Source organism: Falco biarmicus, chromosome 7 (assembly GCF_023638135.1).
Source record: "Falco biarmicus isolate bFalBia1 chromosome 7, bFalBia1.pri, whole genome shotgun sequence".
In the NCBI taxonomy this organism is placed as follows: domain Eukaryota; kingdom Metazoa; phylum Chordata; class Aves; order Falconiformes; family Falconidae; genus Falco; species Falco biarmicus.
In genome coordinates this window covers 43,456,371-43,481,740 of record NC_079294.1, presented here as the reverse complement: position 1 = coordinate 43,481,740, position 25,370 = coordinate 43,456,371, and the positions used below count along the sequence as shown (strand labels likewise).

Here is a 25,370-nt window from a genome sequence, read left to right as displayed (position 1 = left end):
GGAGGAGGAACGACCGTGCCGATGGACCTGCTATGCTGAAAACCTTCAGCCTTCCCACTCCTCCACACCACATTCACCTCACCCAATTCACAAGACCCTTCCGAATGCCCAGCCTAGCAAAACCCACTTCAAGGCTGAAGTCAAGCAGAGCATCTCTCTGCTCCACCATCCATCAGCAACATTTTGCAGATCAGTGACCCCTACACAATTTCACTGCTCTCAATGACTTTGTACCCCAAAAGGAGTATTTAGCATTGGCATTATCTGTTCAAATTACACTTGCAAAGCAGTGTGGCAGCTGGAGAGGGCAACAGGCTCAGAGGCAGGAGAGCCAGACCTGCTGTGTGGCCTTCAACAAGCCGTTTTCCACAGCTGGCTGGCTGTCGTATTCAGGTTCTACGGTAAAGTGTATCTTTTACTGCCACACAAATAATAATAAATCCAGAAAATGTTACAGAAATCGCTGAAAGAACACAGAAGCCGTACATGCTGGTTTTACAGTTTGGTTTCCATGGCAGCCTTCTATGTAGAGTATATCTTAATTAAATAATGAATTTAGAGCTCCACCAAACTTTTAGAAGTCCCTCTTCAGAATAAAAGACATTCTAAAACATAATTATTCCAGCATGGCAAGAGCAAGCAGCAGCAGCCTCACAGATATATATAACTTGGGCAAGGAACGCCAAATTCACAGGCTTGCGGGAACGTTAATTTTGAGATCTCAGATCACTGAAATCACTCGAACCTCTCTACAGATCAGAACGAAGAGGCAGTGAGGGGAGAGCATAACCCAGATAAGAACCGCTTTGTCCTTCTTGGATATCCAAATGCAGAAGACACCCTGGATAAGAAGATAAGAGGGAGACTTACCCGATCTATCTCACTGTCGTCAATCCCACTCAGATCTAATTCACCATCCCCTGTGTTCTCTACAGAGAAAAACACATTTTAATCAGGCAGACGTTTGTCCAAAATCTATTGCAATTCAGGTTCTATGATAAAGTAACACTTAACAATTGCCCTTCAGAGATTTGCATCCTTCCTGCATTCATCCAGGAGGTTTAATGTGTTGCTGAGTATTTTCAATATGGGGATACACATGTGTACATATTCACCACACTGAATTAATTTAACGTTATCAGCACTGTCTTCTTCAGCACTAAAAATCTATTAGACACTTTCAGTTGCCCTTTTTTCCCCCCATTTTAATTTACAGCCACAAACACTAAGCGGGAAGCTGGGGAAACCACTTCAAAAAGATGACCATTTTTTCTATCATCATAATATGAATTTATCTGTCAGAGCCTATAGGTCAACAGTTTATCCGTAAATTATGACTTAGAAAATATTTTCTGTTTTCAGGGAAGCAACATGGACCAATGAATAAAGACATCATGCTGACAGTCAATACCATGGCTTTCTTTTTCATTCTGATCTGTCATCATTTGAACCACTTACCTCATACCAGCTCTGTAAAAAGATGTGTATTAGTAAAATGGGAATTATTAAAACATTTCCAAATTTTAAAATAACTTTTAAAAGCTATGGAAGGTCTAGATAAATGTTAAACAATAATGCCTTTCCGTAATCACAATTTTACTGTCATCTTCCTAGCTTTGTATTTATGCAGACTTCTTCTGAAAACATTTTTTTTTAATATTCTATCCATTAAAAAACATTAACAGCACAGAACCAAGGCCTAATGTGGGACTGGCACAGTGTACAGCAGCAAAACCTGATTTTCCACATCACATGAATGTACAGTAGTAACACACTATTAATGTAGTTCAGGTAGAGAAGAAAATAAATTGTTCAACAAAGACTGATGCTGGGGAATGAAGCAATGTTATTGGTCACCTCTACTACCTGTAATCAAGACTAGACAAGAGATGATCTAACCAGTTTACCTGCAGAAAAAATCAACAAAACTTCAATAATCTGTAATAACAAATTAAAACTGAAATGGTGTAGAACAGCTTGGCAACTGTACAGTTCCTGCTCTCCAGTCCAGGAGATGTGCCTCTACACAAACCAAGACCTTTGAACAGTTTGATTCCCCAGCCTGGTGCTTTCTCGTGGAGCAGAGCTCCTGAGCAGCGCAGAGCTGGACCGGCAGAGGGGGAAGGCAGCTGCAGCCCTTTGATCCAACAGCAGGTTACGGCAACCAAATGGTGAAGACAAGCAAAGGTAGGCATTACGAGCACTCCCAGAAGATACAAATGATGCTCCACTTGGCAAAACTCAGGCATTTACACCAGTTGCCTGAAGTATGTGAAATCACAGGGTTGCGAATCCAACCAAAACATCTGGTTAGGAATAAAGGCTGCACTTCCTAAGGTGGTGCAAAGGTTCTGGCTGCTCAACTCAGCAGACATTTACTGGTATCGGACACTGAGCGCTTACGAACATCTTTCCAAAAAACACTTTAAACAATCAACAGGAAGTTTTAAACTTTCCACACCAAGTTATATGCGAAACAGGTTTCACCCCAAAGAAAATGTCCTGTCACAAGGAACTTCATAACACTGTGCTTTGATTTTTTTCTGAGATTGTCTCATAAATGTACCGTGAACTTTACCAATTCAGACAAACTGATGCTAATATGACTGGAAAGGCCTTAAGGAACATTTCTCATTGCCATTATGTTTAGAAATTAACTGTACTTTAGTCCCAGGCACCAGATGTACTTTACAACCTTTTCCCCAAAATATACTTTAAAAGTGTGAAACATTTTACAGTAACTATATAACTGTTCAATATATAGGCTTTCCTTCTTCTCTGATCTCTACGGAGCCCCCAGCTCCTTGTGCAGGCACCCCACTACTCAGCAGGCAAGGATGTGACCCAAGGACATGGCAGAGTGCACCCTGGCTGGAGGCTGGAGAGGAAGAAGAAAGTGACAAATTACATCCTGGTGTTTTGCTGCCTCTTTAATGTAACTCACTGGAATTTTTTAGCAAACCCTAACCATGCAAAGTGCAGAGAAGAATCACTGTATGCTGCATCACTCACTGGAGCACAGAGTATTCTGCAAAACAGCACTACATGTCCCTCCTTCTGGAACCGAGATACAAATTTCCAGTGAGCAAAATGCTTAAATGTTCACAAAGGAAAGGAGTAAATATTGTAGTCCAGTGTCTGAGACCCTTTCTCAGTCGACTGTCCACCTGGGTCAAGAAATGTTGCATTACACAAAATAAAATAGCTCAACAGCAGAGTGCAAGAGTGTGCCCAGGCCAGAACAACCTGTCTGCTAGGTCATAAGAAGTTTGGGCAGAAATGGGACGTGAACTGGGTCTCCCATATTCTGGGTAAGCGCTTTAACCACCAAGCTGTAGGACAGAAGGGGGGATGGCCTCCCCCTTCTTTGTGTTATCTACCTTTTTTTTCTCTCAGTGTTATTTTGGGGGAAAAAACCCCAACTTTCAATTTGGTTTACTTGAGTGAATAAAGGATTAGGGGTTTTTTCCCATATTCATCGCATCAGATAGACTAAAATATAAACTATCTTGGGCTTGGAATTAGGGACAAAGAAAAAGGAAGCCAAACTCAAAAATTACTGGTACATTCTGAAAATCGCAGGCTAGAAAATCAACATTTGGAAGTGGCGACAGAACTACACAAGTCACTGCTCAGCTTCACATAAAACTGCATCCCAAAATTGTTTGTTGTAAAAACTGCCACAGCTTCTTATGAACAATAAAAATATCCCACTGAAACTAAGCTGCCACTGCTTTCATTCATCATTAAGCACCTTGCTCCTCCCATGCCCTGCTACATTTTTGGCTCAGAGGTTTAAAATTTAGTATGTCACAGTACAGTAGGTGTCTGTTGCCTTATACAGCCCTAATATGCAAGATTGAAAATGATGTAATTTCAGACACCATGAGCAATTTCACATGTCATTTTAAATATAACTTGTTACTGAATTAGGTGCTAGTTTTTCTCTTTGGATCAATTAGCAATGGGGACGGAAAACTCATTCTTCAACTGGTAAATTGCAGAGAAAAATCCAGAAGCAAGTTCTAAATAATAAGCATTTCTGAGACCCCATAATGGCAGTAGAGGGAGTAATTGCAGGATATCCTTCTGCCTGCAAGTCGCCTTTTTTCCTGCCAAGGCGATAAGCATTCATTAAATGTGAGGGGTTTTCAGAAGAGAAGGTGCCTTCAAATCCCTGGTTTAACACTTCCACTAGGGAGGAAAAAAAAAAAAAAAAGGTGTTCTGTTACAGAATGCCAATTCAAAACAGAATACACCCGTTTTGATCTGAAATTTTCCACGGCACTCCTTCCCAACATGAGTAGACCCTATCAGCCATAACTATCCGTCTGCTCGATGTTATACGTCTTGCTCCAGGACACAGAAAGTAAATCACTTGGGTTTTTTATATACCAGAAAGATCTTCCCAGCTGCTAAACTTTTAAAAATAATTCCTAAATGATCATTTTTTCTTTTAATAAAAGGGTCGAAATGAAATGTTCAATGAAATAAAAACACAGATGTGGCCAACATCTGGTCCAACCGCTTAAAAGCTTATTTAAAAGCAGTAGCATCACGTGGCACGGCTCTTAGACATTGTGGATTTCTTCTGCTAAGAAAAACAACCACTTCACTGCAGGGCACAGGCAAAAATAAGTTGGGCATTAAAAACAACACCCCCACCCCCAAATCCACTTCTTAAATGAAAGTACTATCAGGAAGAGCGTAGAGCAAGGCAGCCAGGAGCACACTACTCCATCCTCACTTAACGTCTCCGTGGCACTTCTAGAGCTTTCCATCAAGGTCCCAAATGAACTACATTCATGCCACTTAAAATCATCAGTCACCCAGCCAGCTCCCCCAATATTTAAAATAAAAAACACAAACACCAAAAGCCCTTTCTTTACAGCCTTTTAATGACTTTCCAACTGATTCTAGTAGATGCAAGGGCTACAATCAGACACTGGGGATTAGGTTTGTAAACCTGCAGGATTATTTACTGTTCTTGTCATTACTAAATGCACGCTAAACCCTCTTTAACACACCGTCTCCCCTTCTCCCTACCTCTGCGCAGCTAGTTAAATGTATACATACATGCTATTATGGGGATTTATTACAGAAGAATCATTCCAGCTGATATATTTTAAACCCCACATTTTTAAAAACAGCCATGTGAAGAATGTGTTTTTCTGCTTCTATTACAGGAGGCAGCACTATTTATTGCTCTGCCTAGATAAGAGGATTTCCTTACAGACAGAAATGGAGGCTGAACACTTCCCAGGAAATCCTCTGGAGCAGATATAATAGAAGGCACTTGGTGCTGTGGGCCCATGCAGCAAATACACCCTGCGTCGCACCGTTTCGTAGCAGTCAAAGAGCCGAAAGAGTTTAAACAAAGAACCCTTCCACCTATTCAGCTAAGCACCCCCAGCATTTAAGAAACAGTTTGGGGCTAGAGCACCACAAAATCTTAAAACAGTTGGGAGAGCCTTTTTCACTAATAAAAAGCCGTAAGCAACAAACCAAACGACCTGAGCCCGGGGCACCAGAAATAGTGGGACTGATCGCTGCTCTCCAGGGAGGGATTAAAACCAACGGGAGCCACAGAAGGCTCCCACAGACTGTCGGAGGAACCTGACGGGGCAGAAACGCTTTTGCAGCTAAATCTGATGAGCGGTGTCGGTGCCACTTTGGGATTTGCAAGGAGCACAAAGGGAAGGTGGTAGCTTAGCATCAAAAAAGGCACTGCACAACCACACCAGAATATAATTGATTAGCTGATCAGAGGGGACAAGAACCCATCTGGAGGGGAAGATAACTGATTTACCAAGGGGCATGAAGAGAACAGTCATTAAGTGGGTAACCGGGAGGGTAGCAGCAGCGGCGCAGGGCAGACAAAGTGCCACAGTGATCAGATAGGGAAGAGAAATGGATGTGAAAACGCTGCAGCGGCAGCAGCAGCGCGGCATGAAGTGCGGCATACGAAGATCAATGGGTGTGCAAATGAATCTGCCGCACGCCAAGGGGCACGCAGAGTCCATGGGGCTGTATGAGAGCGGTACATGGTGAGTTTTATTAATATGGGGCTAGAAGCCTCTGCAACAGGCTGAGAGGTTATCTTGGCAGTTTTAAACTGGTGCCAATCTCAGTGCTCCAGATAACGCACCTCTTTGTGCAACCCCAGCCTTCCCCGCCATGCCCCGATCCCAGAGCGTGCAACCGCGCAGCTGCCAGTGCCTCTGCTCCCTCCGGTCACCTTCAGCAATGTCATCGTGTGCCATCAGAAGCATGCCACAGAAACAAAACGTAAGGAGTGAGCAAAATGAATTGCACTCACTGATGAAATTAAGGTCACAAAATGCAGGACGTTTACACTTGTATTTAAGTGAAAGCATTTTTTATTTTATTGTACCTGAAGCCACCTTGAAAATTACAGCCTACTCCTTCATAGTGCCAATTCGACACCAGGATTTAGGTCTGACAGCGTACGGAGCACACCAGGCTATGCATACAGCATAAAGATAAATGAAGTCTGTCACTTATATTATTTCCTCCTGCCAAGGCAAGGTTAAGGGGTCCTCTCCAGCTGAAGCCAAGTTTCCAGCCTGCCAGCTCCTTCAGAGAAAGCAAACACACTGCGCCATGCAGAGTGAGGCCCCTTCTTCTCAGAAATGTTCCTTCCTGCCGATGAGGGATGGCAGGAGGCATTGCTGGCTGGCGCCAGCCTGCCCGGCAGCACCAGGACACGCAGCCCTGGCACTGCAAAGCACCCACCGGCCGGCTCCTCGTGCTTGGACTGGAAGTATAGAGGCAAAGCCCAAAAGGGTGCAAATGAAGGGCAAAGAGGGAAAAGATGTGACCTGATAAAACCAAAGAAATTCCACATATATGCTACGTACCCTACAATTGCAAGCACGAGAGAGTGGCTCTGCAAGGCAAGCCTGCACAAAAGCAGGGATGAACAAGCTCATTAGCTCCTTCCTCACTCCTGTCTGCTGAAAATAGAACCTTCTCACAAAACGAAGAGGAACAAGAGCTGGGACCGATCCCAGCTGGTTTGCAATCACTGCACAATGCTCATCCACGTCGCTGTAAGCAGGAGGCTTTCCTACAAGATTCAGCAGAATACAAACCCTTTAGTAAGTGCCTGCATCTCTATTTCCTGACACTGATTCAAGCTCCAGGTGCTACGTCTGCCCTACGGCAGCCAACGGACACCCGACAGCCTTCCCGCATTCGCTGCCTTTGTACAGCGGCCACAGAACAACTACCCCATCGCAGGAGCCGAATTTCGAACTTGTGTGTTTAATGGTATATGGGAAAGAATTATGAGAAAAGCTTTTCCTACCGTCAGTCATCTCTCACAGAACTTTTATTAGACACTGAACACATTTTTTATAAATTAAATTTCTGTTTCGAAAAAAACCCTCAACAAATACACCAAACCACCAACCCTGCTGCTTTTCTGGCAGCAAACCCACACTGAACCAAATACTATTGTTTCACCTCACAGTCCACAAAGGATCTAACCAAACCACATCCACACATTTTATATTCAGTTAAAGATTATACTGCTAGTCTAACAGACATGGAAGTTTGTTAAACACTATTTCATCACAAAAACAGTTAATCACTCCATTCTCTCCAGAAATCCTCCCTGCAATATATGTTTTTTGTTCAAAACCAGTCCAGCAATAAACAAAGCCTTTCTGATTCTGAAGAATTTTCTTTGAAAAGGTAAGCTCATGCTTACTGAACTACATAGCAATATAAAAAGCCCTTACGAAAAAATCCTTTCAACCTCCCCAAATAAATACAGCTGAAAGTTAATCTTTTGAACATCTTGACACTGTCCTCAAAACCAGCAGCAGATGTTCCTCTTCTGGAATAACGTTCACGTCCCCCAAACACCTTTTGAAAACAGTGAAAAAGAGCATCCTTTATGCAACCTACTTGATGCAACCCATCATTCTCTTTTAAACTCAGAACCCTGCTGCCACAACCAAGTGCTCAGAGGATGGCTGGTCTGAACAACATGAAAAAAGCTATTTGTTGCTGATGAAACCAATAACCATCAGCGATCAACTGGACAAATACTCACCTGGAAACATACTAATTAGCTACCACAAATGACATTTTCCCGCTCCAGAGCCCAGAAGTGGTACGAGCTCCCATGCACAGGCACAAGTCTTCTCCAACTCAAAATTTCTGCGTCTAGCAACACCCAGACTGGTCCTGCACTCCTGCCAAAGGTGTGACACACATCTCAGCGCTCGTCCATAGGTTCACCTTCTCCTGCCTGAGTAGTTACGGACTTAAAAGTTGTTAAAATGGAGAAAATATAGGACAGATTTCCCTTACTTATTGCTCTTTTCCATCCGAACACCAATTCCCTGCTGTATTTTCCTCCTTTGCCTTTTATGCTGTTCTTGGCATCTTTTTTCTCCTTTCCCTTCCCCCACCCTTCCTTCTTTTTGGTGCCTTCTGGCCTCTATTTTCTGATTTTTTTTTAATCTCTGCAGGGGTATCCAACAGTAACAGTTTATATAAAGGGAGAGGCTAGGGAGAAGAACTGACCAGCATCTTAATCAGTTCCCCTTTCCAAACCCTGCAAGTGCAAAGCGCCGCCGTATCTCTTGCAGAGGGCGAGGGCTGTACAACGCCCTGGAAAGCCGATAGCAAAGTCAACTGGGCTCAGATCTGTCTCCAGCCCACTCTCCTCGTGCTGCCAGACCACTATGTAAAACAGCAAGAGCACTTTACACCCGAGCCAGCCATAAAGGGAACAGCTGGTTTAATGTTTAAGTGCTGAAGCATCATTTCTGCAACTGCAGCTTGCCGGTTAAGAAGCCAGGTCTTGCTGTGGGCGCTAAATGCTCTGCTGTGCATCCCTGCAAGCCCAGGATCCTTGCCTGGCCGGCACTCAGCCACCCCAGTAGAAGGACATATGCTTTATTGAGAAAAATACTCCTGTAACCTCAAATAAAACTAGGCGGTGAGCTCTGCACTACAGAGAACTTAAAAAGCAAATCCTAGAATTTTGCTTGGATTATTTTTATTTCTATTTTTTTTTAATAATGAACCGATTTCTGTCCCACCAGGAAAAAAATTTAAATGTATACAGCCATATATACACACACAGTTTTTAAGCTACAAAGATACAGGGAAAATTTGAGGAGACTTGGAATACAACAGTTTTAGGTTAATTTGACTGATCAGAACTCAAAAGCAAAGCTAACGTATTTTCCTAGGACATTCACCGCTGGCTCTAATGATAGCCCAAAAATCAGAGCAATTTGCCTTTAGCAGAAGCACAAACGGTTGAACTGTCATGAGCAAGTGCAAACAGGAGCCCAGGCGAGCTCTGACACACCTCTTGCCTCAACGTCAGGGTTACCGCACTCACCCTTGAGCTCCCACCCCACAGCCCCCCACCCCCAGGACAGGCACTCAGCTTCCAAAGGCCACAGACTTACTGCCACATGAGCCTGGCCTATGCCAACTGTCCTGCTAAAGACACAGTCTTCTTCTTGCTCCCAGGACTGTGGTCTGGACCAAAGAGCTGCTGCCAGTTAAGAACAGCCTAGCAAAATAACTCACCCAGAGAAGCGAGAAAGAGGAAGGAGCTGAATTTCCATTTACAGTTTTCTTCTAATCACTCTCACTGTCTCTCAGCAAAGGTGGGCTGACTTCTGCACCCTCCTTTGAGGTTCAGAGCTGGTCTATGGTAGATCTGGCAATGAGCTCAGCACCAGCCACCAGAAGTCACCTGGACTACAGAAATACTTCAGCAATTAGCATTAAGACAACACCACAATATAGTATACGCAATTATAAACCTGAGTCTTTATTTAGAGGGGGAAAAAAACAATTTGCATCCTGGACATTTACTGCACTGTCCAGGCAGGCTGGATGGTGAGAAGCTGTTAACTGCAAGAAAATTACCATGTAAGAAATTTCTTATTTTGTTACCCAGCTTCCTCCTACCTTTATTGCTAACAAGAAATAGCAAGCAGAGAATTATAGAGATGGGGAGAGGGAAGAGAAGGTAAAAGTTTATTATTCTTATTATTTAATATTACTATAGTAGAATAACTAGCAAGAGCAGAAACTCCCCTGAAAAAAACATAACCTTTGTAAATGAAGCAGTTAGGTGGGAACCTGGCCCAAAGGAGAGCGCCTCAGTGGCAGATGGGGCTGGATTCAGAGCAGCTACCAGGCAGTGTTTGATGCCACTAGGGCTATCAGAGGCATGGAGCAGAAAGAGATCACACAAGTAAGATCCTGACTCTGATGCAGTGATCAGGACCACCAGCTGGGGTTTATAAACCTGCAACAGGAGACATGGGTTTGAATTCTTAAAAGCTGGTAGCTACAGAAATGCAGATCTGTGTTAAGAGCACCAGTCCATTATGCAATAAGTGGCCGCAGCCAGCACAGACCACGCTTTTACATAAAAATCATGGCAGCTGAACTGGTTCTTGTTAGATTAAGTGCTATCTTTCTGCCTCTGATCATGCCTAATGGCTGAGCAATGGGTAGGTGGTAAAGTACTTCTCTGTCTTGCTCTAGACCCAGAGATCTCACAGGAGCATTGCCCCAGGGACCAATGCAGTGTTGCATCCATTCAGACAGCTAACTATATGAAGATAAAAGGATGGCTCCAGGTGACGCTGCAGTAGTGCAAGCTCCCTTGGTCATCCGGCCAAACTGCAGCAGAGTCCTGCGGAAGACAGCACATGTACTGCAGCAAACTCCTCACGAGGACATGCGCACATTCCCTCCTCCTCTCCCCAGATGTTTTAGGGACTACAGCGGGCCTTTTCCCAGATGCACAGTAGACAGTGGCAAAGATTTTAACATTTTGCCTGCAGCAACTCCGAGGCCCCAATGCCTTGGCATTTGGATAGACTGAACCGTAAGCACAGCATAATTAGCATGTGTACTCCATATGCCTGAGATCCATCACTATAGCGTTGGAATGCCCTCCGACACCACAGCTTTCCAAGGGAAGAAAGTTGTGGCGAAGTTCCTGGAGAAGAATTTGTCTTATTCTCCAGGAACTGTGGAAAAAGGCTCTTTCGTGCATAGGAGGTTTCAGCGGAGCTGGAGAAATAACCTTTTCCCGACAAAGCCCAGCAGCATGATTCACCTATAAATAATGGAGCTGATTTCAAAGCCGGCCTTTCAAGCTAATGGCTATCAGAAAGGCCAGCCATATGCTTGTACAACCTGTCATTCTGATTAATCTCAACATCTGACTTGTATATAAAGTTTATATAGTAACAGGACTATATTTAATATGTCATTTTAGCTACATTACATATTGCTGATTTTACAGTTTCTCATGAACCTGCCAGTCTTCTCCAGGTTACAGGCACACAAAGGACCCTGCTTAAATGTTGATTAGATGCAGAGCGAAGCAAAGACTTTCAAAAGATTTTTAGTAAACCTCAAAAAACAGGTAGACTGGTAAAACATTCAAAGAGAGCACTGGAAAAGATAAGGTCCCATATCTACATGTCGTTATTTTTTTATTTGAATATATTCAATCTCTATTCAACACAGCACTGCAGAGGCAAGAAGGAAGCCACACATTATGTCTCAGTCTCACATACACTAAAAGGATTCATGGCTCTTTCTGCCACGCACCCATTTTATTTTACAGCACATGGCATAATATCAAAGTTGCTCTTCTTTAATTAACTGAGTAATGATGCTTTCCCATGAAGCTTAATCTAAGTTCACCATAACACATTGTATTTTGGCACCACTTCTCAGAAACATGACTACATGGTCCGCAGCTCATTTGGAGAGAGGGATGTGCATTTTGTGTACCAATTCACTTAAACACCTTCAGCATTACATGCAATACAGATCCCTCTGATTTGATGCCAGTGCCAGCAAGTGATGCCCAGAGCCTGGAGAGGGATGGCAGGTCAGCAGGAGAGCACCTCAAGAGCAGCACAAAGGAATTCCAGCCGCTCCGGCCACTCAGCCAGCCTCACCGGGGGCACAGCTTCAATGCCTCGATGCAAACGCGCGCAGCATGGGGAACGAACCAGAGGAGTTAGAGACATGCGCATGCCCGAAGGACTATGATCTTATTGGCACCACAGAGATGTGGTGGGATGGCTCCCATGGCTGGAGAGTTGGCATGGGAGGATACAGGCTCTTTAGGAAGGACAGGCAGGGGAGGCGAGCAGGGCGTGTTCCCCTCTGTGCCAGTGACCAGCCGGAGCGCACGGAGCTCCGCCTGGGGATGGAAGAGGATCCGACCAGAGTTTATAGGTCAGGATCAAAGGGAGGGCAGGGGCAGGTGACATTATTGTAGGGGTCTGCTACAGGCCACCCGACCAGGAAGACCGAGTGGATGAGGCCCACTAAACACTGACGGGAGCAGCCTCATGTTCACAAGCCTGGTCCACATAGGGGACTTCAGCCACAGCAGTATCTGTTGGAAGGACGACAGCAGGGCATCAGCAATCCAGGAGGTTCCTGGAATGCGTTGGTGATAACTTCCTCCTCCAAGCGACAGAGGAGCCAACAAGGAGAGGTGCTACGCTGGGCCTTGTTCTCACCGACAATGAGAGGCTGGTGGGGAATGTGAAGCTCAAGGGCAGCCTTGGCTGCAGTGACTGTGTAATGGTGGAGTTCAAGATCCTTAGGGCAGTGAGGAGGGCGCACAGCAAGCTCGCTGCCCTGGACTTCAGGAGAGCAGACTTTGGCCTCTTCAGGGATCTGCTTGGTAGAGTAGCATGGGACAAAGCCCTGGAGGGAAGAGGGGCCCAAGAAAGCTGGTTAATATTCAAGGATCACCTCCTCCAAGCTCAGGAGCGATGTGTCCCAACAAAGAGGGAGTCAGGCAAAAGGGCCAGGAGGCTGCATAGATGAACAAGGAGCTCCTGGACAGACTCAGACACTAAAAGGAAGCCTACCAAGGGTGGAAGCAAGGACAGGCAGCCTGGGAGGAATACAGAGACATTGTCCGAGCAGCCAGGGATCAGGCTGGGAAAACTAAAGCTTTGACAGAATTAAATCTGGCCAGGGACATCAAGGGCAGCAAGAAAAGCTTCTATAGGTACATCAGTGATCAAAGGAAGGCTAGGTACATCAGGTACATATAGGTACATCAAAATGTGAGCCCTCTCCAGAAAGAAACAGGAGAACTGGTTACCCGGGATATGGAGAAGGCTGAGGTACTGAATAACTTTTTTGCCTCAGATTTCACTGCCAAGTTCTCCAGCCACACCACGCAAGTCACAGAAGGTAAAGGCAGGGAGGGACAGGGAGAATGAAGAACCATCCACTGTAGGAGAGGACCAGGTTCAAGACCATCTAAGGAACCTAAAGATACACAAGTCCATGGAACCTGATGAGAAGCATTTGTGGATTTTGAGGGAACTGGTGGACAGAGTGGCTAACCTACTATCCATCATAACTTGCAAAGTCACAGTAGTCCAGTGAAGTTCTCAACAACTGGAAAAAAGGAAACATAACACCCATTTTTAAAAAGGGAAAAAAAGGAAGACCCGGGGAACTACAGGCCGGTCAGTCTCACCTCCGTGCCTGGCACGATCATGGAGCAGATCCTTCTGGAAACTATGCTAAGGCACATGGAAAATAAGGAGGTGACTGGTGACAGCCGACGTGGCTTCACTAAGGGCAAATCATGCCTGACATATTCAGTGACCTTCTATGACAGCGCTGATGGATAAGGAAAGAGCAACTGATATCATCTACCTGGACTTGTGCACAGCATTTGATACTGTCCCACATAAAATCCCTGTGTCTAAACTGTTGAGACACAGATTTGACAGATGGAGCCCTAGGTGGGTAAGGAATTACTTGGATGGTCACAATCAAAGAGCAGTTCAATGTCCAAGTGGAGACCAGTGACGAGTGGCATTCCTCAGGGGTCACTACTAGGACCGGCACTGTTCAATGTCTTTGTCAGCAACAGGGACAGTGGGACCGAGTGCACCACCAGACCATCATTTCAAATTCAGGCCTACTGTCCTTTCCTATGGAACAGACGTTTATTTATATTTTATTTTTTTATTTCTTTTACTTCTTTAGATAAGACTGGGATGTATTGTACTTTATGTTAGTTTTAACTAGTCAAACTCTTTCCAGAGCAGACTTAAGCATCATTAACTGTGCAGTAAAATAAGCCCAGGATAATGGGCTGACAGAAGGGACTGATGAGAGAAGAGCTAGCAAGGTGCACAGACAAAAGCCCTGTCTGCTGGAAGAATAAGATTTTGAATCTTACTAGCAAGATAAAGCAGAGAATACTTAAGTCCAGACAAAGCACTCCCATGTTAATTCCCTTCATCCCGTCAAAAACAACATAAAAACCTTTAAATGCTAAAATGAAGCCAAGCAAAGGAACATTACCGCCAATAAGTGCCAACTGAAATGAATGATCTGGGTTGAAAGCGTTTGCTGATGTAGCCAGAAGTTGCCACGAAGACTTGAGGGCTGTGGCAGCAAACTGGTCTGAGGAACAGATCCTCACCTCCTGCTGAGCCAAACCAGGCACGTTGACCTCAGCTCTGCCACCGCCCCCAGGGACCAAGGGGATGAGGCTGGAGCTATGCCACTCGAGGGTCTTTTGGGAGCAGGACCGACTGCACTCCTCACTCTGAACTGGGTGTAACACACCCAGGATGAGGCCAAGTTGCTATTACTGGCAGCAACAGCAGAGAACCCGTGACTCTTGGCCTTTGCCCAGAAGAGGTTTACAAGTCAAGGAAAGCACCTTATAGCTAGGACACGACTGACAGTGCCCAGGCATCCATACCCACCAGCATCACCCCGGGGAAATCCAGTGAAGGGGTACCAGGAAGCCGTGCCGGAGGCTGCAGAGGCAGGAATCCCAACATCTGCATCCACAAAAGTTTAATTCTCAAGGTGTTTCTCAGCTGCTACCAAGAGACGATTTCATCACTGCAAGCAATCAGCTTAACTGACCAAAAGGACTACACATCTACCGGCCATAAAAACTTACAGACTACATTATTCCACATTTGACCCAAAAGAAAAGGACAGATTTGAACAATCCAAACCCATGTAAATCACAGCCTTAATTGTACTGGCACTTAGAAAAAAAAAGGAAGGAAACAACAACAATCTCAGACTTCCGTGTTCTTTATAGACACTACATTTTCCTCCATATCGCAGTAAAATTAAAAGTAGAAATCTTTGGATGCAGCAAGGAGAATGAGGAAGCTTGCCAAATATGGGGATTCAGCAATTAATATAATAGCAATTAATTCAGAAGAGTAACTACATGACACTGTAGGGTTCCCTGTGTGTTCTGTCCCAGTGACTGCTTAAAAAATCTGTTAAGCAGAGAAATAAAACAAAAAATATTCTTTGCTTATTTTTTTTTCTAAATTAGCAGCATTGCAAACTCATGCTGGTATTTGAAAGTCAGTCTGGGCTCTCCCTAGTTATACATCCTTATTATCATAAACATTCCACAATTGGAAATTACTTTTCATGATGCTTATACCACAAAGAAAATAGCTATATTGCATCTGCAGAACCAAAAGCAGTAAACTGTAATAAACATTAATCTTTGTCAGCGGCTCTGCAAACCAATCTGTTCGGCATGTAGGTGCCATTTTTACACAGTTGCTTTATTACTATATAATTATTGATGGATCAGCCAAGTGCTCTCTCAAGGAAGACTGTTCTTTAAAACGAGCTTATTAAAAGTTGAAGCGTAAACCTTAGGATAAAAGAACAGCAGTTAGATTTTATCTGATATAAACTTTTAAAGAGAGAAAAAATATGTTGGAGGGACAATTTCAAAAAAGGTTTGAGCCAGGCACGAAATTGAAGCAGACAAGAAACTTTAATGTGATAGAAAGAAAGAATTGGGGACATCTGTACTGAGAATAAGTTGTAAGTAGCAGGAGGAATTATCAATCTAGCGATGTGCCAGCTCTCTGCATTTCAACCGCCATACCATAAAAATTGTTTGCAATGAAAGCAGTACGAAGAATCCCTAGATTTTATTGCTCCCAGTGATATTCTACCCAGTTTGTGTGTGTACACCGATTGTAGCCTTTCAAGTACAACACCGTTTCATATTAGTACCTGTTTAAATTACTTGCCCACAAACATCGTTCCATGTTCAAAATACCTCACTATTAAATTTTCTGTTTCAGTCAAAGTACTTCAAGAGTTTCTATCAAGCTTTCAAAGGCAAGAAAGTTTCATGCATGCTTCCTGAATGTCAAGATAAAGCAATAAACTTTAAATATAAAAGAAGGCTTTTTCAGGTGAGAATTCAGCATGCCTTTTTGAATTCCCTCCCCACCTTATTAAATCAGACTTCTTCATTGCTCCCAGAGTTCTGAGTGCTGCATTTCTGGAGCTGAACTTCAAGCATCAACCTTACTCTCTCTACAAAAACCCTGCATATAAAATTATCTTGGGCAACAACATATCCAAAATTGCCCATTCCAGTTCACTGATGGAATGTAAAACCTTTCCAGCACTGATACCTCAGTGCAAGCACGAATGTCACTCTCAGCCCCCCAAATACATGTTCTTTGCTGCCGCAAAGACATGGTCCAAAGTGTTCCTCCAACCCTAGCGGAACTGGGGGAACTGGTTTCTGCCCCCAGTGTCAGCCCTGTGCCTTTCCCTCCGCAGCGGGTGCTGCCTCCCTCCCTCCCGTACCCACCAAGGCAGCATTCCCTAACACATGTCTGTCAAAATGACCCTGTTATTAAAAACGGCTGCACAAGCCTGTGACATTTTTGATTGACCGAGGTAAGGGAGTTACATGTGCACTAAACCCAGCAGATAAGAGGGGGACGAGCCAGTAAGGCAAGGCACTTCTTAACCCCAACCAACAGCACCCACAACATCACATCCTGACACACCTGCTCTGCATTAAAACTGGAGGCCAAATTCAAGCAGTGTGGTATAAACCTGGAATTTTATCTTTGCTCTCAGGGAAGAACTTAGCACAGGAGCTTCACATTAGTTCTGCAGCAGCTACAGAGCTGTGAGACACAGCAGTAGCACGGAAAGCAGTACTCCTACTAAGTGCAAAAAACTGGCTTGAAGTGCAAGGAGAGACTTTATGGAATAGCAACTTCTCACTGGAGTATGTTTTATTTAAGGAAAAACACTGCCAGAATACACCACCACCACCACCAGTGACACAGTATTTCAATACATGACCTCTGTGGTAATGTGGATTTGCATTTTTTTACCTTTAGGAGGAAATTAGTAAGGACCATTAAGTGTAACTTCCAAAATCAGTTGTTTGCCTTGTTCTTCTATGTGTTAACGATTTGGTCAGAGTACTGTTTTACTTCCTTCCCATCTGTGAGCACACGGTGGCTTCTCCACCATAAGTAAATCAAACATGGCATTTAAGTAGTGAATTTGCTGGAAAATGGTATCCTTCCACCCGTTGTACCACTGTTTACTTCTGGCTTCTACATTTATACCTATCTCAAGAGCCTTGTTTCTTGCTCTGAATTTCTTCCCAGGTACTCCTTAACAGCATTATTTACCCTCTCTCATTTCATGTTCCTTTCCTTATTTCTGGAACACAGTTGTAAACGTCCAGGTCTTTCGTCAGAGAGAACAACTTCTACAACCTTACGTGCACATATACATTTTGATATGAAAGTGAGCCTTAACTTAAACTGCTGACACCAAAAACCAAAAAGTAAGTTTCTTCTGTTTCCTTTTAGCAAAACTTGGTTGCAAAAAAATCCCTAGGGTCAACTCTTTGCTATTTCCCCCTAGTTTGCACCTTCCCCTCCCCACGCAGCCTGCCAGCAACTCCTCCTCCAACCACTTCGGACACTGACACAACACAGTCCACACAATCTTAGATAAAAGATCACGATTTTTGTAATTAACAACCAACCCAAAATTGTTAATATCTGCCAGTTTCTACAGCTTTGCACCACTGTAATTAATGTTAACACTTAAAAACCTAAAAGCCATTTTTACAGCCCTGCTGAATGCAGTCTGGTGAGTGCATATGAAAAAAAAAAATTAATTGAAAAGCTGAAGACTACAGTAGCCTCATGTTGACAGGTCACTCTGATTCCAGGCCAAAGCAGACTCTATATTTGGCTGCTTTGATTATAATTGCTTACAGGATAAAAAATACATAGCAATTATCTCATTGTCACACAAGAAAAAAGACCTAATAAATGAACCAACCCTAAAGTAACATCGAAAAACAAATTATTTCAAAAGCAATCAGGAGTAGTAATTCAGTTTCCAAAATTGTTTTTAATTGCCAACAATGTCAACATTAATACTATTCGTCTACTGGATAATACATCCATTTTAGTTATGAAAGCATTTAGCAAACCAAAAATGTCAAACTGCAATTATACAAGGCTAAACTCATGACTGTTTTCATTAACAGTCTGTAGTGCCGTATCTGAAATCCCTAATTACAAGGGTCGTCTATGCAAGTCGCAGCCCAGCCCATGCATCTTGACTACTACGACAGTCCCATGGATTTCAGACCAACAAACAAAACAGATGAAGTGTGTAGGGGTGTGATGAAGTTAATCCTTAAGAGGATATAGGAATTAATTTTCCAAACTAAAGTCAAAGCTACCAAACAAAAGAAAAACAACAAACTGCTACAAAAAAAAATATTAAAACCTTGCCAAAACAGCACTCCATTTAAAGCATTAATTCGGTGGATTTTCAGTTTGCAGGTATTGCCTTTACCAGCTGAACCTGCACCACAAGAAAATAAAGTACTAAATGGAGGATTATTTTAGCTTTTTCAGAAGATGCAAGACAAACGCGAAGTGGTCAGGATCCACCAAAGCACTGCACACGGATTTATTACCCATCATATTAAACCCAAAGTAGCTAAGCCTTGCAAATCTCTCTGCACTGTACTTCCTTCTTCCAAGGGCACATTTTGCGGCTCCTTGACCTAGGTTAATAACTCTTTATTCTCAATAACAACTGAGACCATGAAGACTCCCTGAACTGAACCCAGGCCTCCACTCCTGACATTTCAGATACCGTGATGAATTGCTCAAATAACATCCTCCTGAGCGGTTGGCTTTCCATGCAAATTTCACATCCTCTCCATAGCTTTCACACATTTCACTTTCTGCAACTCTCTGATGAACAATTTTAGTTTTCAGTAGAGTTATTTTGTGAAAGCCTTTTTATTTCTTTTTGGCAGAAGGGCAGGGCAGGAATGGCCATTTCTTCTGCAAACTGGCCACCTAACCAAATAACCGTGAGCATTAATGAGCTCAAATTCTGGCAGGTGCAGAAAAGGAAGTATCATATAACTCTCATACTAGTAGGGGGTTATTCAGCTTTTTTAGCCAGGTTTCCTGTGTGCCTGTAGGTGTCTGCATTGAAACCCCCCATCACCACCTTCCCAAGCCTCGTTTTAATCCGCAGCCTATTTCAAACAAGATTTAGGAGCAGCAGGGCAGTGATCTCTCAGATGGTTGCATTTCCACAGGTTCCTTAAGAATCAGCCCCCAGAAAGGCAGGAGCAATTATAAATGCTCCTGAAAGCATCTCCCACACAGAGAACCAGCATCTTTTTGGATGCTAAGGAGTGCAGAGAGGAGAAAACCTTGAAAAGGAGCCCTAAGAGAAGGAAAACCTTAGACTGGCACCTACAAATGCTGAGGCATCCAAGTCAACCACAGAACACAACCCTCCCTTAGTATTTGGGGAGCAACTGTTCATAATTCTGCTGCTTAGGTATGGGAAAAGGACCATTGCTAAAGGCCCAGCTGAGCTTTCTCCTCTTATCCCTGCTTGCCCAACTCTGTGCTCCAGGACATTTCTACCTCCTTAAGCCTAAACCTAGGAAGAGCAGATGACAGCAGACCTGGACTTCCCCTCACTGCAAGGGAAATCAACGTATAAAAACCCGCTGGGGTTGACTGCTTCTCCTTGCTCCATTAAAAAGCAGTATCGATGTAGCAGCACACACGTCAAATATCAGCACACAGAATGATGCACCAGAGCCCCTGTCCAGCATGTTCAACCTCTTCTCCCAGCCACATATCTCTGAACTGGAGACACAGCCTTGCTGCCACCTCCTTCTCCAAAGAGCCTGCAGCCAGCTGAAGCAGCAAGAGAGGAGAAAGCGGCTTTCTGCCTTTTTTTTCTTCAGGCAAGGGAAGGATAAGGCTTTAAGCGGCTGGTTAGCCTCATCAAAGAGCAATGTAAGGCTTTTACGCTACTCAAATTGAAAATAAAGCTGATTTTCTGTCATGCTTTTATTAGAGGAATTCAAGACAGAAAAGACACATTGCCCATTGCCCACTTAGCAGTCAGGATGAGGCAGGAGTCAGGAAAAAAAAAAAGAAGAAAAAAAAAAAAAAAAAAAAAAAAAAAAAAAAAAAAAAAAAGCAAGCCTGGAAAAGCTTTCAAGATTTTAAAACATTGCCCATTCCAGACCAGAATTTTATGAAATAAAAAATAAAATTAAAAAAAAAAAAGAAAAATAAGGAGGAGGAGGAGGAGAAGGGCATAAAGACTTCCTGCCCTGAAACAGTCAGGGTAACAGGACAGCCAGCCTGGTCAGCCAGGGGCTAAGGGAATTCATTCACAGGGGACATGGCCAAGTGAGGTTTAAGAGACAGGTCTGCTCCGTTCAGCTCAGGAACCTGAACCCCATCCTCCAGTACCTTCTTCTGACCACAGCACCCATTACTCTCGGGCAGTTCTTCTTGACCAAGACTTCTGAAAAAACGACACACATTTTCCTGTAAGGAGTGTCTGTATTGATAAATCAATCCTTTGGAAAAATCCTGTAACATCCACAAATGTGCTAAAACTGTATTCACATGATTCACCTTATGCTTTCACTCAAATTTATCTCCCTGATGGCTCTAACAAACTGCAGGTTTCTCTCCAAAACTCCTCTCTAGATATGTTCGGAAATCTTTCAGCCAAACTGTATGATTAGTTTTCATCCCTTAACCTTCCTAGTTACTCACAGCATGAATATGGAACAAATTTATAGCATTCCTATCCTCTAATGAAATGCAAAGATCCTGCAAAAAAACGTATACACAGATTTTGGAGTAACACATGCACATGCAATACTTGTGTGTGAGTGACACGCATAGTCAAGGAAGAAAATCACGTCATCTGTAATTCATACCCAAGATTTCAGGTATCAAAAAAATGCATTCAAAGCAGCTGGTGGTCTCCTATTACCATGCTGGCTGCAGCAAGCTCTTCACATCTCATTAACAGCATAATGAAGGCTCAATCAGGGATACAGTCTATCAAGACTGCCAAACACAGGCATATAGAGGCTAGATGAGAAAGACCAGCTTGCACCACGGTTTTTATTGCTTAGATCTCAACATTGGGAAAGAGTCCGTCCTGCCACAGCAAATACTTTCCAATGAGCAAAATGGCACACAAAGATCAAACCTTCAAAGTGCTTTGAAGGCATCACACAAGGACGATGGCACCAAGCAGGTCACGCACACTGCCCATTTCCACAGGTGGGGCTTAAAACCACTGCAGTGTTGAATCCAGAGCCAGAAGAGCAACCAGGATGGGGCCATGCATGCTTGCACTGATGACCAAGAGTACTTTGCATATGTAACACAAATAGCGCTAAACTCAGCAGCTCTGTTGCTCATGTATGCAGTAATTATGATTTAATAGGGCTTCATAATGTTCTCTCTAATTACTGATTATATCTTTTTGTATACTTTTATATGCACGTATACAATTATAGATATTCATACTGATGTACTCAGACAAAATCTGAGGAAGCAAGGAGGATGCTAGAATAAGCAGCCAGTACACAAAGGGGTCAGCACCCACCTGTTGATGGGGCAGCAGCGGTGGCAGCAGTGAGCCTTCCCCCACCACCCCACAATTTCAGCTGGGATCCCAGGCAGGGCAAACAACTCTCCCTGGCCCATACAGCCACCAACAGTCAGTCTCCAACTGCTTTCAGCCTGCCAGCCCTTAAGGATCCTTCCACAGCAGCTCAGACCCTGTTAGAAATGTCATTTTTCTGCAAACCTCCCCGCACACAGTGCTGCTGGCACTGGTCGCCTGCCGCTGCCAGAAACAAAGAGGGATCATACGCACTTGCATCTGTCCTCGTTGGGTGAGGGAGCTGAGTTTGCTCACAGAGGGTGCAGGGAAGCCCCAAGGCCAGTATGAAATGGAAGGTGGCAGCTGCCTGCAGGGGATGAAAGCTGGAGGAGAAGGGTAGGACCATGAGGGATGAGCCCATCCCTATCTCATATAACTTCATCTTTAGCCACTTTTCACAGCCTCCTTAAGTAAGAAGTTGAAAAGTATTTGTACACAGGGACAACTATTCAATCAATGAACATTGTCTGCACAGGGTCTTTAACACCCACAGAAATCAATGGCAACATCTTTCAACCTCAGCCCATGCCAGATTATGCTGGCAGCAGTAACGGAGGCATAAATACGAGGGGGAATAAATACAAGGAGGAATAAATGAGCAAACTACAAATTCTGAACAAGCACAAAACCTTTCTCATGTATTCTTTGTGAAATTAGCAGCGAATGCAGTTAGCTGGGTACCTAACCAAGCACAAGATGCTACAGGCACAGTGATTTCTCACTTCAAAAGCCGCTCACTTTCATGAGGACATGCAGGAGCGTGTTACCACCCACCTCATACATTATTTGAAACCACTGCTCTTAATGACTGTATGTGAATTTTGATTCAAAACAGAAACTAAACCAGGTCTCAAACACTACCTAGATTGTGAAGGGGAAGTTATATAAAGTTAGTTGGTAACTTACACCCTGTATTTTACCTTTATCTCTGTTATTATCAGACCTTGCTCACTTTTAGCCCTGGCCAAAACTAAATTTATGACTTTTGCTTTCTGTGGCAAGAACAGATGAACTGGCACTGTACAGCCTAGCAGCATGACACGGGAAGGACAGGATGACAGCCAGCAAACACCAGGACATAAACACCAAGAAAGATGATAAATTATCTGAAGCAGTACAAAAGGGACATAAAAATAAATTGCAAAGGGAAATTTTACAGCAAAGAATGTTATTTCTTGAGAACAAAGACCATGGTATTTGACCATGGCAGTCTCCTAAAGGAAACAGTGCCCTGTTTTGAGGAACTGCAGAATCAGGAAAAGCATGTAGAGCATCGAGAGGGTGCTGGGATGCTGCATGGCCAGGAAAATGGACAGACTGATGTACCCAATGTCCAACTCTGAAATGGAGATCTCATTATAAAACACTTCTATCATGAGAATAAGAAAGAAGCAGTTTGCAAAGACTCAAACTTAAATGTCTCTGCAAATTAATACACTTTGTAGGAAAAAACCAGTCAAATGTAGTGTTTATTCTAAGCACTTTACTGCCTCAGACTCATTAACCCGATACCTCACATGCTGTCTTTGTAATGCAAATTTGCTAAAATACTATGTTTTCCATAAAACATTCATATAGACAAGCTCACACTGCTCAAATATCAAATGTAAGTGGAGAAAAAATACACTAAATTTTTCTTAATACCTGGGCTCTGCACCTAAGCCTTACCTGCATAAGCAGTTTGCAAGAAACCTTCTGCTGTTGCTGCAGCCGCTGTGGCACAAAGGTGGAAGATTTCCCAAAGCAGCTGATGTAGGCAATTATAAACTGAATTACCACATGCAAAAGCCAAATGAAAAGACTTTGTAGAAGGTACCTACAGCAGAGTGTTTTTTGAGGAAGAGAGATCATTACAGCAAGGAGAGGAGATACCCTGCATTTAGGGAGGCCAAACACTGCGCATACTGCACCTGCTTGCTGAGCTCCTATTTAATAGCCACCTGCCCAACCACGCAGTGTTATCACTGTGAGGGTCTGCAGGGAATCCTCACCACACTGCACCGGGCACGCTGTTTCCAGCCACTGCAGTGACTGGACGTAATATACCCATCCAACAACACGTGGAGCCCGGCAGGAGATAAAAATCATTCTGACCAAGGTCTCCAGCCTAACCTGAGCCAGATGGTCCGCACAGCAGAAGATGAGTCAGGGTTGCAGAGGGCTGAGGGAAGGGAAAGGTTCCTGGTTCATGACTTACACAGCTGTGGAGAAGGACCAAAGCGTCACCTTAAGGGTGTGATGTTACAATGACTCTCTTCCTTCTCCAATGGACGTAGGTGTTGGAACATGAAATACCACAACAAGTCTACAGCCAGCTGAGAGTCACAGTATAAATTGCACTAAACCGAATTCAAATACACAGGATAAATGCAGGAAATTTTATGATCTTTTCCTCCTCCCTCCACAGGTACCAACTACTTTTGTTTCAAGATGATTATGCCATTCAAATTAAACTCGGAGCAACTGCTCTCATCCTGTATTTAGTTTTGAAAACTGCTGTTCCTTTTCAGACTTGATGAAGGGCCCAGAAACCTGGAAATTGTCTAATTTTTAGAACTATACCAGTTGGCTTGATAGAAGAAGATACTACTTCCAGGTACAAGCCTTTCCTAGATTTCCCAGAGCTATGAGGCAGAACTCAAGATGTCATTGCCTGAGGTGACAGAAACATCTACACCAGTTTCATTGAGGTTCAGAGCTAAGATGTGCAGGTGACCAACGGGAGGCATCTTAACAAGAGGTTTTCTCTAATCTGCATAACGACATTCCAGCTGTAAGCCAGGTGTACTTCCCAGCTTGTCTGCTAGACCTGGCTCTCAATCATCCAAAACACATCAAGGCTCTGTTACTGCTCCTGAACCCCGATGACCTCCCAAAGGAAACAAGGTTCTCAGGGAGATGATGCACACGCACACCCTGATGCAGCCACACCACACAGGCACCATGTGGCAAGGGCTTGGAGACTGGAAACTGCACCCCAGCAAAACCATCCTGCAGCACAGACACAACCAAAATGAATCTGACTTAACATGAAACTTTAAAATTATTAAAATAAATTAGCAGAGTCGCTGGAAAAAAAAAAGTTTCAGGCAGGATCTATAATAAAAATAAAAACAAAACAGTAATTCTGCATATAAGCTTCAGAACATGTTATGAAAAGTACTTGTTCAAACACCCACAATGATTTCTCAGATGCATTAAAAGAGAATGAACATACTGAAACCCATTTGGTTTTGAAATTCAGCTCATTTGGCACATCTTCCACTTTTGAAAGAAAACAAACAGCAAATGCAGACAAGCCATAGCATGAGCAGCCATGCACTGTCCTGCCCACCTGCTTGAAGCCTGACTCAGAGGAACATACCTGGCTATACCAGCTAAGCTTCATCCTTCACCTCAGTCCTCAGCCTGTCCATTAAAATGGTCAATAGCAATGCCAGCTGAGAAACGTCCATCACTGGAAACTCATTTTTGCAGGTCACTGGCTA

General features: G+C 43.6%; 1 protein-coding gene across 3 annotated transcripts in view; it reads right to left on the bottom strand.

The window, feature by feature from the left end:
* BRF1 (BRF1 RNA polymerase III transcription initiation factor subunit) overlaps nt 1–25,370 on the bottom strand; it is a 175,625-nt gene that overhangs the window by 47,582 nt on the left and 102,673 nt on the right. For all 3 annotated transcript variants that reach the window (XM_056344999.1, XM_056345000.1, XM_056345002.1), the window contains one exon: nt 871–929. In XM_056344999.1, the coding sequence (XP_056200974.1) occupies nt 871–929 (59 nt within the window). The remainder of the gene's footprint in view (nt 1–870; nt 930–25,370) is intronic.